At 45.8% G+C, this 14,732-nt stretch overlaps 2 protein-coding genes across 2 annotated transcripts in view; both read right to left on the minus strand.

The window, feature by feature from the left end:
• Nucleotides 1-2,456: 2,456 nt before the first annotated feature.
• mafaa (MAF bZIP transcription factor Aa) lies at nucleotides 2,457-3,395 on the minus strand (the record flags this gene model as incomplete). The annotated part of the gene is made up of 1 exon (XM_084547611.1): nucleotides 2,457-3,395. One exon carries the CDS (start codon nucleotides 3,393-3,395, stop codon nucleotides 2,457-2,459), a length of 939 nt encoding a protein of 312 aa, XP_084403737.1.
• Nucleotides 3,396-11,817: 8,422 nt separating this feature from the next.
• The window catches only part of zc3h3 (zinc finger CCCH-type containing 3), a 59,575-nt gene continuing 56,660 nt past the window's right edge, over nucleotides 11,818-14,732 (minus strand). The window contains exon 12 of the mRNA XM_084548234.1: nucleotides 11,818-12,080. Within this exon, the coding sequence (XP_084404360.1) occupies nucleotides 12,049-12,080 (32 nt within the window). The 3' untranslated portion in view covers nucleotides 11,818-12,048. The remainder of the gene's footprint in view (nucleotides 12,081-14,732) is intronic.

The raw sequence follows: 14,732 nt of genomic DNA on the forward strand, positions 1-14,732 counted from the left end.
GTTGAAGATGCGGTGAAACTCAGCTGACCTTAAATAACAAACAGCAACACATTTTACCTGAATTATTTAGATCCAGGAAGCCTTTTTTATTTTTATTCTTATTTCTATATTATTTATTATTCTCATTATTTGATCGTTTCTTTGTGAGTTTTAAACCCCTGCCTCCCTCCCTCCCCCCGGAGCAAAGACGGCAGCAGCAGACCTGACAGATTTTTTTTGGGACAGAACTTTTTATTAAACATTATGAAAACAAGAATCTCAACAACGTTCCACTTCGGAGGGTTTTCACTTGTTGACACGGCAGGACACGTTGAATAAATATAGAAATCATATGTACAGATATACACTGACAGCACTGTGCAGAAGTTTCTCTCTCTCCTTCTGTTCTCCGCTTTTACTTCACATTACGGTTGGTGTTTTTAGTTTTATTTATTCTGTAGGCTTTAAGAAGGAAAAAAATGCATTTATAAAAGAAGTCACGCGAGATAATTTGGTGTTTTCTTGAATTTAAAAGAAAAAAAATGTTATTTTGTTAAGATTTATTTTTCAGATTAAAAAAAACCGAGATTTTGGCAAAAAACATAAATATAAAACTTGAATTTATTTTCGCTTTATTATTATTATTAATATTATTTCTTTGCATTTGTTTTTCCTCTGGCTCTGCGACCTAAATCATTTCCAGTGTCTCTTCCTGCGCCCTCCAACAGGTAGCATCGGACACTTCTGCACAATATTGCACATATATCTAGGCAGCGAGGGGGCGAGGGAGGGAGGAGGAGGAGGAGGGGGGGGGGGGGGGGGGGGGGGAGAGAAACACACGAACGAACGAAGGGAGGGATAGGAGGGTGAGGGGAGACGGGAGGGGGGGTCTTCTTGTTGACAGAATAATGCATCGTAAGAACAGTAAGCTCCACCACCAGGCATCAGACCACAAGACGTCCTCATTAAGACAGCGGGCTGCTGCAGGACAAACCCGCAAATGTTCGTCTACAAATATTTAAAATAACGAGAATATAAAATGAAAATAAAAACCTTAACTTTGTAATCATCAGGTTGGTGCATAGAGTTTTAGCAGCGAATGCAGTCCTTCTAAAGAATGAGGATTTCACCTCATCCAATTTACATCCAGGTTTTTTTTTTTCTTATTTTTAAAGAGAGCAACAGATCAAAGGTCCTAGGAGTCAGAAAAAAACAAAACGTTTGTCCAGTTTGATCTCTTCTTAGTGCAGTATAGGCTCGCCTTTGACATTACACATGTTCAGGAGGAGGAGGAGGAGGAGGAGGAGGAGGAAGAGGAGGAGGAGGAGGAGGATACCATAGACAGATTTGCATGCTGTAACATACAAACATTTTTTTGTATTAAGACATTTCGAATAATCCAAGCAACAAAAGCAGGTTTCTTTAAAAAGAGAGAAGGTAAAATAACACAGTTAACTGTTGGTTGATCTTTTCTCTACATCATTATGTACAGGTGGAAATAAATACAGTCTAAAATCTGGCTCAGTTAGTCTCTTTTTTTGTCGTTTTTCCCTTTTTCTTTTTTAAAACAATAGAAAAATTGATTGAAAATAGCAGTTAAAGACGCATCCATTTCTGTTTGTTGTATTTTTCTTTTTAAATGTTTTTTCTTTTTTGTATTATCATTATTTAATTGTTCGCAGTAGCAGATTGTTTTGCAGGTTTTCTCTCCGCAGTCCTTTGCACCTCTCGAAAAGATTTTTGTGGCTTTTATTTTTGCATACCCAGGCCTTACTGATGGAAGGAGATGAGGAGGGAGGAAGAGGAGGATAAGAGGAGGAGGAGGTTTAGGAGAAGAGAACCGTGGGTCATGCTTTCCATACACGTGGAGGGGTCGTGGGAGCTGAGGGGCTGGAGGTTACCATACATGTCCTGCATGCAGGGTTGCAAATAGGGATGGGAAACTATTAGACTTGCATTATTGAAAGGTCTCTTCTCTGCATCACACGCCGCCTCTCTTCCACTCAAAACAGTCTCTTGAACCCTCGCTGGGTAAAAGAGAGGCGGCTTCTTCTGCTTCTATCTCAGTTCATTCAGTCTCTCTCTCTCTTTGTTTTGTTTCTTTTAAAAAAATCTTCCTTTGTCCCGTTTTTAAGACAAATTCTCTCTGAATTAAGACAGTCACGTCAAACGTCACATTGGTTCTGTAAGACTTCTGACTCAGTTCTTGTTGCACCAGAGTCTCCAGGATGAGTGATCCCACGCGCCCGGCTGACAGGCTGCAGCGGGCGCACACAAGTTTAGCCTAAACACCTCTTAAGACTCATAGTGCGCACCGGGGTTGCGTTTGTGCACAGATGTCTGGTTTTTAAAAGTCCGTTTGTTTTTTTTCTGTCGAGGGAATTAACTGTAAACAAAATACAAACGCAGAAAAATATAAATTAATGTAAGAAGGGGGTGGGAGTAATTCAGAGTCTATGCTACAAATCGTCAGTCTCTCACATGAAGAACTCGGTGTTGGCCTGTTTCCCGGACGGATCTCTCGTGTTCGCGGGTCCGCCGGCATTGTAGGTCCGGCTGGCCAGCTTCTCGTACTTCTCCTTGTATAGATCCCTCTCCTTGGCGAGGCGCGCCACGTCCTGCTTCAGCTGCTCCACTTGGCTCTGCAGGGTGCACTTCTCGGTCTCCAGCATGTGCCTCTGCTGCACGCGTTTGAAGCGGCAGGACTGCGCGTAGCCCCGGTTCTTCAGGGTGCGTCTCTTCTGCTTCAGGCGGATCACCTCCTCCTTGCTGAAGCCCCGCAGCTGCCGGTTGAGCTCCCGCACCGTCATGCTGACCAGCTGCTCGTCGGAGAAGCGGTCCTCCAGGCGGGCGTGGTGGCCGTGGTGGTGGTGATGGTGGTGGTGGTGGGCTTGGTGGTGGTGCGCCGACGAGGCCGTGGACAGGTCCTCCCCGACGTACTGCTGCCCACGGAAGCCCTCGTAGGCCTGGTGGTGGTGATGGTGGTGGTGCGCGTTGCCAATGAGGGCCTCCACCGCGTCCTCCGGGGTCAGGTTGAGCGCCTCGGGGTTGATGTGGTGCTGGTAGCTGGGGATCCAGTACAGGTCCTCCAGCTGAGGCTTCCCCGCGTTGCTGTGATTGTTGTTGCCGCTGCTGTTGTTGCTGCTCCCGCCGCTGCTGTTGACGCCGCCGGCGAGGCCCTGGTTGGGCTGAGCGCCCGGGCTCGGGGCGCAGAAGCTGGGCGAGGAAGGCACGGAGGAGCAGGGTGTGCTGATCGGGGTGGAGGAGAGGGAGCCCGAGGGGAGGCGGTGGCAGTAGCGGTCGGCCTCCGGCGGCTCCTTCTTCACCTCAAACTTCATCAGGTCAAAGTCGTTGACGTACTCGATGGCCAGAGGGCTGTTGGGCAGCTCTGCGCTCATGGCGAGGTCGGTGGCCATGTCAGTCCATGCGACGACTCCTGCCCTCACAGCCAAACCGACGGCGGGCAGCCCTCTCGGATACAGACTGCGATCAGGAATAAAAGCCTGTGTGGTGTATATATAGACACACGCACACGCCCGGTGCGTGGGGCTGCTGCAGGGCCGTGGGGTGGGTGGAGAAACTTCTTGAGGCAGCTAGTCCCTAAAACAACTTCTATATATAGTGGCGTGAATATACGTATGCATGTAAATGAACTTGTACACCTGCCAGTTTGCCTCCGTTCACTGCTCTTGTTGACAACTTATCCCAGGTCAGATGCGCGCTTTAATACCAGGAGCCCCCGGGGCGGCTGAAACTCGAGCCCGCGGTGAATTTGGAGACACCAACCTGCCTTGTCCTCGCTTCACCTCTGCAGCCCACTTGCCTCCGTGTGATTTACTGTCCCCGTTTCTCCGCTCGATCGAGTAACACGAACAGACTCCGTCTCCTCCGCAGGGCGCCGTTAGAAATATGCTCCAGGCATCATTCTTCGCCTTCCCGCGGTTTACAACTTGATCGCGAAGTCCCAGATCGTCGGTGTTGGAGTCACTGCAGCATGACGCGGATTTTAAAGTTTCTCACAACACTCGCGTCAAGCGGCGTGCGGCGGCCACGGAGCGCTGCGCAGGCGTGCGTAAAGGTGTGCCACAAAAAGTCCCAGGAATCCACAGAGGAAAGGCAGCTTCTCAAAGTTCATAAAGATGCGAGGCGGATCTGAAGTTGCAGGTAGGTCTCGGCTGCACAGGGAGGGGGGGGGGGGGGGGGGGTCTGGTCTCTTGTTGTTGCTGGTGGTCAGTCCATACATTTAATTCAAGCAGCGTCTACTTACAGGCTCGGTCCCACTCTCCTGTCCCCCCTCTCTCCGGGTTGACCTCACTGTGTGTGGAATATTATACGAGAGGTGATAAATTCCAGGTGCTTTTTTTATTTATAATATGAAACAGCCCCTATAACTGTTCCTAAAAGCTTCACGGTGCAACCACGCAGTGTCACTGAGGCGCTGGGAGGCAATCTGCACTTATAAAGCCAGCGTGCCCCCCCACCGACCCTCCCACACAGAGGTGTGACGGGCCAATGGGAGGAGATCGCGGCAGCGTATTTGCATTCTCCTATAGCGAAGCGTCCGAAGGGAGCCGAGCAGAGCCGAAGAGAGAGAGAGGGAGGGAGAGTGAAAGAGAGAGAGAGAGAGAGAGAGAGAGAGAGGCGCGCACGGGGAGAACAGGTGCAGCAGATTCCCCCCCTCTAGTGACCGAGCGAACGCTACTGCACGGCGGAGCGCGGAGTAAGACGAGAAGTCCGGGAGTTTCTCAGAGGGAAAAAAACAGGGGTTTACTCGGAAGGAGAAACGCGTCCAGCAGTCTCAGAGTTATGTAATGAGGCTCTGTGTACGCAGTCACATTTCACAGTGAAGTAAATAACTGGAAACCGTTAACGCGTGATATTTAGGAGAGTAATTAAAGTCACTGTAGACTCTAAATGGAGCCAAGTTTAACTTTTAATCGCCAAGTTATTAAAGTTCCTCACAGGTTCATCCAGTTTGTAAATTAATATGTAACATGACCGTGCGTAATTTGTCAGGAAACATGTTTGTAAGTTGGTTATTAAAAGGTTGACGGTGGATTTTAGTGCATGACAGAACGAATACATGTTTCCAGTGATCCCTAAAAAATAAACCAATTTAAAATGAAATCAGGATCAAGCGGATTTTCTGGAGGGACTGAGGCTCTGGTGTAGTGTGTTCATGGAGGAAAGACGCGGGAGGAAAACCAGGACACATGCAGCTAAACTCAAAGAATAAAACAAAACCCTGAAAAAATAAGCAGTCTAAATAAAGTTTTAACTGAGTTGGTTAATTGTTTGGTCTCATCTGTTGGATGTGAACTTCTAAAGGACAATAAAACACCTCCTGCCCTGTTAACTTTATTAAAAACTGCTTATTATATCCACCTCTCTCCCTCGGGTCTCTCGGAGGAAAAGGCCGAGGATGCCCCTGTCACCACAAACCACCAAAATCTATCAATCTCTGATCGATTTGAGGCCGCGCGCCCCGTTGCCAAAAAAAAAAAAAAAAAAAAAAGAAGAAAAAAAAAATCAATGCGCATTTCCGCGAGTCTGAGACGAGGAAGGCCGCGCCGTGGCTGCGCGCGGGTTAAGTATGATTGGATGGTCCTGGCGGGTTTTCATTCGCAATTAACCACAAATTGCGTCCCAACTCATCTCCGCGCATCGACGGATAATTAAGCTGCGCGCGTCTCCATTCTGGACACATATACGCCTTTTGTGTGTGTGTGTGTGTGTGTGTGTGTGTGTGTGGAGAGAGAGAGGCTTTCATGTTGGGGGGAGGAGAAGGGGGCGTAAAGCAAATCAGAGCGGAAGGTTGAGCAGGATGTCGATACTGCTGATAACCACCATGGGAGCAGAACTTAAACCGGGCGCACCGCTGCACCTGACCCGTTTAGCCTCTTCAGCAGCGGCTGCCCCCCCGGGGGTCTCATCTTCTCCCCGATGTGAGAGTGATATATCTGCAATAAAGTGCCTATCTGAGGGGAAAAAGAAGAAGAAGGAGGAGGAGGAGGAGGAAAAAAAAAAAAAAAAAACAGGTGGCAGTAAGTTTAACTTGGTCAGATGTGAAGAGGAAAACCTTGCGCAGCTGCTGAGCTTAACTTCCAGTCCGAGCCGGCCATGAAATACGCGCTCACCCCCTCACTCCGCCTCAAATCTGCTGGCAAAGATGAAAAGAAGCTGCATGAGATGAAGGGACGGAAATCATATCAAGGTATTTGAAGTTTAGGTGCGCTAAGTCATTAGGAGAGGGGTTTCTTTTTTTATCAAATAAGCAGGAGTCGGCCCTCAAACGCCGAGCTAAGCAGTCCGCATTGAAATGGCACCTTTAAGAAGATCTGCTGTGGTCCATTCATTGTCAGGGGGAAGGGGAGTGTCTGCGGCCGAGGGCTTGAGACATAAATTTTTGAAGTCAGGGTTTTCATTGTGCCTTTTGCATACCGGGACTTCGCTGCAAGTGCAGTTCTACCGATTTAAGCAAAATGGACATCAGCAAGGTGGAGGATCGACGGCGCGCTTTGAGCCAAGGTAGCCAGCATCCAGCCCCCCTAACCAGAAAAAAAAAAAGCTCCAGAAGGAGGTGGCTCAGGGTTATCTGAGGCCTGGAGGTTGTTTTTTTTTTTTGTCAGTCACTAATACCACTGCGGAGGAATCAGCTTTAATTGTGCAGAGGATGTGAGACGCACGAATGGACGCGCACGAACACAGAAGTTAACAGTGAGGCTTACTTTAGAGATGACCACATCCAGGAGGCCTGGCTGCTTTAGAAATCTGCTCCCTCCCCACCACCTCCTCAGTGGGAGAAAGAAGAAGCAGAAAATGTGACAACACGGTGTCTGGACTGAAAGAAGAAAAAGAAGACACTACACCTGCACCTAATAATTCTGCTTTGCCACAAGTGGGCTCTGATATTTGTGTAGTTTTGGACACAATGTCTGTCAGATGTGATAAAAATACACTCACCACGGTAAAGATTGAGGAAAACAGGGCGGCATCGCTGGAGCCAGGGTCAGACATGGAGACCTGGAGAAACAAAAACCACACATGACAAGATATCTCTCAGGACTGACAGTCAGGCAGGAGCACACACTAAACAACATAAATGATATTCATGCAAAAAGTTTGCATTGCAAATCTGTACTGTAATCCATGTAAGAACAAAGTTAAACGACAGACTGTGGATGAGAGAACTGAACTCGAATAGGAAAAAGTTCACCATGTGTTCACCTGCTTTTATCAGTTTAGATTTTGTACAAAAGAGTTAGAAAGCTCCTGATTCAGATAGAAAATATAAAACGTATTTAAAATAATGATCAGGAAGCTGCTGGACCAGAAGGAGCAGTGATGAGACGAACCTGTACAGGACTGGACTGAAAGAACCTGCAGCACCAACAACACCCTGGTTAAAAATCTACAATCTGTCTCAGACTCCTGCTTCAAGTTACTTTTCCATCAACTAAACTTTCTCTCAGGTGACTTTCACTCATCAGTGGTTCTTTTAAGTCGTGTCAAACACCGGCTTGTTCACTAGTTTAATGTCTCGATTTTACCTGAATAACTTCCGTTAAGTTCCAGGATAAAAGTGAGTGGCGTGAAGTTAACTGTGTGTGATTTTTATTTCCAGACGCTCGACACAAACGGACCCACACTGGAACAGATTCAGCCATCGTGCACAAATCATGAGCGTTATCTGCTAAATCTGTGAGGGAGGTGAGCCCAATCAGACCAGTTCACTGAATCAGTCAGATGTAGAGGTGCTGGTGTAAACCTTTGATAACAATTTAAACTCTTGATGTGCTGGTTTCTCTCTGGTTACTGGAATAAATCCATTCTCTCTGAGCATGTCTGCTCCACGTGGAGTAAAAACATCAGGTGAGGGACAGAAACATGGAGGTAGAAAAACAAGATGAACCAAGATGGAATCTATGTGGACGGAGACGTGGAGACATCTTGGTTCATCTTCTTCTACTCTACACATTCAGGGTTGGAGATAAAGTCGTGGAATAAACCTTCTTCTTCTTCTTGTCTTTTCCAGATAAGTTTGTCTAACCTGAGGGATTTCTACTGAGCTGCCAGATCTCTGCTATAGGTGGACGAATTTATCAAGTTATTCATCTGAACCACGCTTCTAGAAGGATCAGTAAAACTTTGACTTTGGTCGTGCTCAGAAAATCCAGCGTTTAACGGCTTGTTTCAAAAGGCACAAACGAACGCATGAGTCGTGCTCACCTGTGCAGGTGTTCGTGGTTGGAAAGGCGTCAAGAGTTCAACCTGAAGGTGATTTTTAAAGTGTCTTCAGGAAGTGTAAGGAAGTAAATGTTGAGTGACTGTCACAGACGGATTCATTTGTCATATTAAATGTATTTGTTGACGTTTTATGTGTTTTACCTGTTTTTTTTGTCTCATATTCAGGTAAATAAGTAATTAACTTAGTGAGAAAACAGCTTCTTATCTATATTAATCTACTAATATGTGTTGGATTCCGTCTTATTTTGTTCATCAGCTGAGATAACATCCAAGTTCTAACACAGTGGAATGATCCTTTAAAGGAAGTAAAGCTGAGAGGAGGAAGACACACAGAAACCCACCCACACACAGAGTGAAGGATCACAGTTGACCTTTCTTTTCGTCTCTCCGTTTCTCCGTGGACAGATGATTTCTCTCCCTCTGTCTTCTCTCCATCTCGTGCGCTTTTACTAAAAATTGAAATATTGATCTTAATTAGAGTTTGCCGAGCTCAGCAGCTCGCGTTGAGGGTTTTAGACAAGAGGCAGCAGACATCTGTCTAAGGCACTTACGTCTTCAGCGCAGGAGAGGAGCATCGTGGGTGAGGAGGAGGAGGAGGGGGAGGAAGAGGAAAAAAAAAACGTGTGGCGAGAAGAGAAGAGTGATGGCTCCCTGTCTCCTGCCTTTTCTGAGAAACATGTCGAGCTCTCCATCTCTGCTCGCTGCTGTCGATACGTCTGAGAGAGCGGCAGCAAAGTGACACACACACAAAACATACACCAACATACACCAACACACACACACACATGTAACTCCAACATCAACCTGACTGAATGAATCCAATCTGAACTGAAGTCATGTGAGCTCAGCTTCACACTGAAGACTTGTCGGAGCATCAGTGTGTGAAAGGAAGCAGACCTCGGTGTGAAGCTGAAGACAAAACATGGTGGTTAGCATGCAGGCCTTTCTGTGTGGGGTTTGCATGTTCTCCCTGTGTCTGCGTGGGTTCTCTCCAGGTACTCCAGCTTCCTCCCACCGTCCAAAGACATGCTGGTTAGGTTCACTGGTGATTCTCCAGCCCCCCGCGACCCTCCAGAGGAGAAGCGGTTACAGAAAAAGAATGAATGAATGAATGCTACGTCATCCTGCAAGAGAACAGAGACAGAGAACACACCCAGTGAAACTTTCTAGAGTTCTAACATCCTGTGGTGTGTTATCGTGCTCTCACTGGATCCGTTTCATGCACCTGAAGGAACCCATGGTGTCAGAACGCTGTAAAAACATTGACCATCTTGTGACAGTTCAGTGTTCTGCTGGGAAACTTCTGGACCTGGTGTGGATGTTATTTAGACATGTAGCACCCACCTAGACCAGACCAGGCACCCCCACCCCATAGCAATGACACTCCTTGATAGCAGCAGCCATCCCCAGCAGGATGCAGCCTGACACAGACACACACACAAAAACACTTTAGGAACAACTAAAGTGCTTGATCATGGTTTGGAGGTAGGATGTTTCAGTTCCCCTCTTTGCCCTGTAGGCCAGCACTCTTGATCTTGGATTGAAAGGAATCAAACATCCAAATATTAAACAGCTTGTGGCTTATGTGGCTGCCCTCAAACCTTAATATCTACTTAGTTTTAATGTTTCTTAAACTGGACCTTTTCCTTTGCAACCATATGCGCAGCCCTACACCCACCACAAAACATTTTTTTGCTGAAACCACTTGATGATAAATCCGTTCTCTCTGAGCATGTCTGCTCCATGTGGGGTAAACATCAGGTGAGGAGTTTCCAGGAGGAACAGAAACATGGAGGTAGAAAAACAAGATGAATCAAGATGGAATCCATGTGGACGGAGACATGGAGACATCTTGGTCGTCTTCTTCCACTCCAGACATTCAGGGTTGGAGATAAAGATGGAGGAAAAACAACTTCTTCTTCTTCTGTCACATTTTCAGCAGTTTGACACTTGTATTTGTCAGTACAGTGAACAGTTAATTTGGAATTTCTGATCAGAAAGATTTCAATCAGGCTGAAGAAATATTGTCAGTGTAAGTGTTTCCAGTGGTGGATGTATCGGGGCTCGACCCAATGATCGCAACAGAGGAGAAGTCTCAAAAGATGAAGTCTCACTCGTCTGATGTCGTATCAGTAAGTCTGATAGCTGAGATGTTTCTGCACATGGGAGAAAAAGACGTAGACTGACCAACTATCACTGAGACTAACTAGAAGCTTCTACCTATGTGGTAATGTAAACTAAAGGAAAATATGATGCTGCAGATTGGCCCTTAAAAGATGGAGTTCACGTCATCTTTAAAACAAAAAGGGATTAAAACTAACAATTCACATAAAGCCCACAGTGACATGTTTACGTGGTCCACTCGTTTCTTTGCAGTTGTCGCATTCAGAAACACAAATGAGCCACACGGTCACACTTCAGTGACATGTTCCCTCTCTCTGCGATGACCACAGCCGGCGTGGCTTTATCCCTTATTACTCTGTCACGTTAGCAAAGCGGTGCAAACAGAGTGCATCACTGAGCACCACTGACATCCTGACATGTCAGGAAAAAAGAAATAAATACTGTCCCAGGACTGAAAGGTATAAAATAATAAATGTGCATGTGGCTGCACAGGAAGATAAAGCAAGGAAGTAGAAAGAGATGAAATAATAATCTAAAGAGGAGGAAGTCTGATCCATTTCTTTCATTTGTGTAGTAATCAGACAACAGGATCTAATCTCATCTGGGAGGTGTTACCTTTAAAGAGCAGCGATCGCTCGGATGCATCACAACACAAGTCTGTGTCTCTTCAGTCTGCAGGATGGAAGCTGTTACTGTACATGCACACGCTCGTACTGTGGCTGCACGCATGCTGCCATGCAGACGTCCTGCTTTTAAAAGCCTGTTCAGTCTGTAAACATGAGAAGTCACACTCAGGCACAAACGGTGTATTAATAGTTTGATTACCGGAGGCCTGAGGGTGGAGGAGAGCGGAGGAGTCGCTCTGACAAGACGGGAAAAAAAGAAGAAGAAAGAAAGCTGTACTTACTTACGGGACAGCAGCAGCAGTATGTTACCTTACTTATCTCTCTCAAACGTCTCAATTCAAGGACAAAACACTCACTTATTTGTCTCACATTAAAAAACTGTTTGCATTTTGTCCTTTATTTGGGAAGTTTGAGACCATTTCATATTTTTTCATTTGCACGTGTTTGATTTAGCGCTCCACACCCAAGACTTGGTTGTTGAAGCTCAGGTCCTTCCAGAGGTTTCGCTTAGTGTAAAATGTGAACTTTGTGCAGAAACGTGCACCAAGATGCATATTTAGGCTGCAAAACTCACTAGCCACAGGTGGACCCAGACCCAGACCCAGACCTTAAGCATTTGCAGGGATTTCTGCAAACACACACTCACGTTCTGCTGAGGGTGAAGTCACTGCGGACTCACGCGTCTCGTCTCCAGCCTTTAAAGCGAGAGCACTGCTGCTTCTGTCACCACCTACGCCGTGAAATCTCAACACGCTCGGGGTCACGTGACGACGAAAACAGAAACACGCTCACATGTCAAAAAAATAAAATAAAAAATAAAAGAGTCTGGAGCAACGTGGCAGAGAGTTGATATCTTTATTTTTTCCTTTTTTAAAAAAAATCTACAAAAACACCCAAAGCTGATATGTAAAAGATGTTTAAAGATAAAGAAGATAAAACTTTGAGGCCCTGAGAGAAATCATTCAGAGAGAAGAGAGAGAGAGAGAGAGAGAGAGAGAACATCTGTGAGGACAAACCTAGGGCTCAGTAATCATGAATCCATTAGATGTGTCCACCTTCGGTCCTGCTGGTCTCACAGCCGAGGTTTGATCTGCAGCCTTTTCTCTGAGGAACAAACGAAAAAACACAAGAAAAAAAACAGCATTTGCAAAAATGACTAAAAAGACTCAGTGATAAAATGACAAATTGATCACATTCACTGGTGTGTGACTGACTCCGAGCACTAAAACCCCCGAATCCTGCTCAAACCTTGAGTGATGACATCTCAGCTGATGAGTAAATGAGGAAGAGAGCAGGACAACAGGGATGGATGAAGGTGTGTGTGTGTGTGTGTGTGTGTGTGTGTGTGTGTGTGTGTGTGTGTGTGTGTGTGTGTGTGTGTGTGTAGGGGGGTCGTAGTCTGGCAGTGATACATCGGCGCTTAGCTAATTTATGCAAAGTAAAGAGGAGCTTGTCTGGCTGAGTTCCACCTTTAATGAGGCTCTGGGCGGTGGGGAGCGTTACTGAGGGACCACAGAGTCATTAGTAATACTTAAGAGCACAAACCAACCGGACAGCGGCGGAGGAGGCGCGAGAGCAAACCGCCGCTGCTTCACAATCGTGTGTTTGATCTCACGCTCGTAGAGATCACCGACTCCGGTCTCTAAGACATCCGTCCAAACCTCAGGGATGTACATGGCATACTTCAGCACTGTTACTTTAATGATTTGATTTGATTTGACTGTAATGTGACTTGGAGTGGAGAGGGTCAGAGATGAGGAAGACTCAGGTCGGGTCGAAGGTGCTGCTTGTTCCCAAGTAAGAATACTTGAACATAAACCAGGAAAGAGGAAACAAGAGACAGGCCTCATTCAGACCTGGCATCAGCCTCTGACCTGGGCAATCTGATCACGTGTGGCCAGCTTTAAGTACCTGTGTCTACACCTGGTATTAACCCTTTATAGGGCACTGACTGAAATACTCGAGTCCGGAGGAAACCCATGCAAACACGGGGAGAACAAACTCCACACAGAAAGGCCTTGAGAATAGAACCCTATGTCTGTGTTTCATGTGGCACATTCACACGGGATAAATAAACCGTGTTTTACTCTAATTTGCAATCCGTTTTACACTTTCTGACAGCTTTGATTACGTCGCAAAATCTAATTGAAAATAAAAAATATACTTTTGAGACCAACGATCCAGAGGAAGAAATTACGAACGACCTGTCAGTATTTAAATCAGCTCCACCTTTACTGATGAACACGTTAATGCTTAATGATTTCATCCGTCTGAATGGGTGGAGGGGTCCGGACTTTGATTTACAGCACATCCTTCATGACTCTTAAGTGACAGAAAAAAGCAAAGAATCAAACAAAAGTCTTGAAAAACGCACCCCTCAGATCAGTTGTTTCTCAGCAGTGGATGAGAAAGCCTGGGTATAAACTTCTATTTTAACCAACTCTTGTCACACATGGACTACAGATGTCTTCTTCAAGCCACCTGGAGGAGCTGAATGTGAGAATACAAATGTTCAACGTCCTGCCAGCTCACGAGTGCAAAGTCTGTGTGTAACCAGATCATCAGCTGGAGAAAGGCGTGCTGATGGCGTGGCGAGGAGCGAGGCTGCTTTGTATTTTATTTAGCTTATTTATTTATATGTCAAAATAGAAAGACAGTCATCGTGATGGATGAGTCCTTCAGAGAACACGTCAGTGTGAGAGGACAACAATGTCATGACATGATTCTCTGAACTGTCCAGAGTTCATGTGTTACACAGGACTCACCAACCAGATCTACAGCACCACTCCACCTCCTACCAGCCACATTAGCCTCATTAGCCTCATTAGTACGGGACCAGTTTTATCTGGGGACCTCCGGTACTTTGTAATATTTGCAGAGGTCATCTGTGATCTTCATCCCGTGTGAATCGGTCATGTCCGTAATTTGAAAAGCAAAAATTACCACCAGGTGGTTCGTGATTTCTTCTTTGTGATTTTTATTATCAATTAGAATTTGCAAAGTAACTAAAGTGGTCAGAAAGTGTAAAATGATGTATGGGGGTCGTTTCTGAATCACATGACGTCCCCAGGTAAAACTAGTCCTGCGCTTTAATCTTTACCTGACAAGACTGAAACGAATTCTTAACCTTTGAGTCTATCTTCTGCTTTTGCGTCTGTTCAGCTCTGCCACGTGACAGCACGTCGATTAAACATCATTTGAAAGTCATTTGTTATTAAAATTCCTGAATGGAGTGAAAAAAGACAATAAACTTTCTGAAAAGCTGAAAGAATAATCATCACTTTACTTTTAGATTTTAAAAGACTCAGGCAGCAATGAAAAAACACTTTCTACAGCTCTGCTACAGCTTTTTCTTAATTTCCTTGAAATAATTTGCAGTTTTTTTCATCATTATGTGCATTATCAGTCTCAAAATACAACTGTACTAGTCCCTCCTTATCTGTGCACATTTTGCAAACTATTTTTCTTGTAACTCCATCTTATAAAAGAGAGAGTTCAGTCCGTCGTGGTCAGACAGGTTGAACACAGGTGTTAGATGCAGTGAAATGTAGCACTGGAGTGGCAGCCAGCATGTATATACGTGTGTGTGTGTGTCCAGCAGACAGGGGCAGGTGGATGGTGGAGTATGTTGAAAGAAAAGGAGGAGGAGGAGGAGGAGGGAGAGGGATCAGGGGAGGCAGCCTCTCTTCTAATCCTCTATCTGTCAAGTCTGTCAACAGAGAGCTCAGCTGTGCCTCGGTCCAGCCCAAAACCTAA

The sequence above is a fragment of the Chelon labrosus genome (genome assembly GCF_963514085.1).
Source record: "Chelon labrosus genome assembly, chromosome: 7".
Classification (NCBI taxonomy): Eukaryota; Metazoa; Chordata; class Actinopteri; order Mugiliformes; family Mugilidae; genus Chelon; species Chelon labrosus.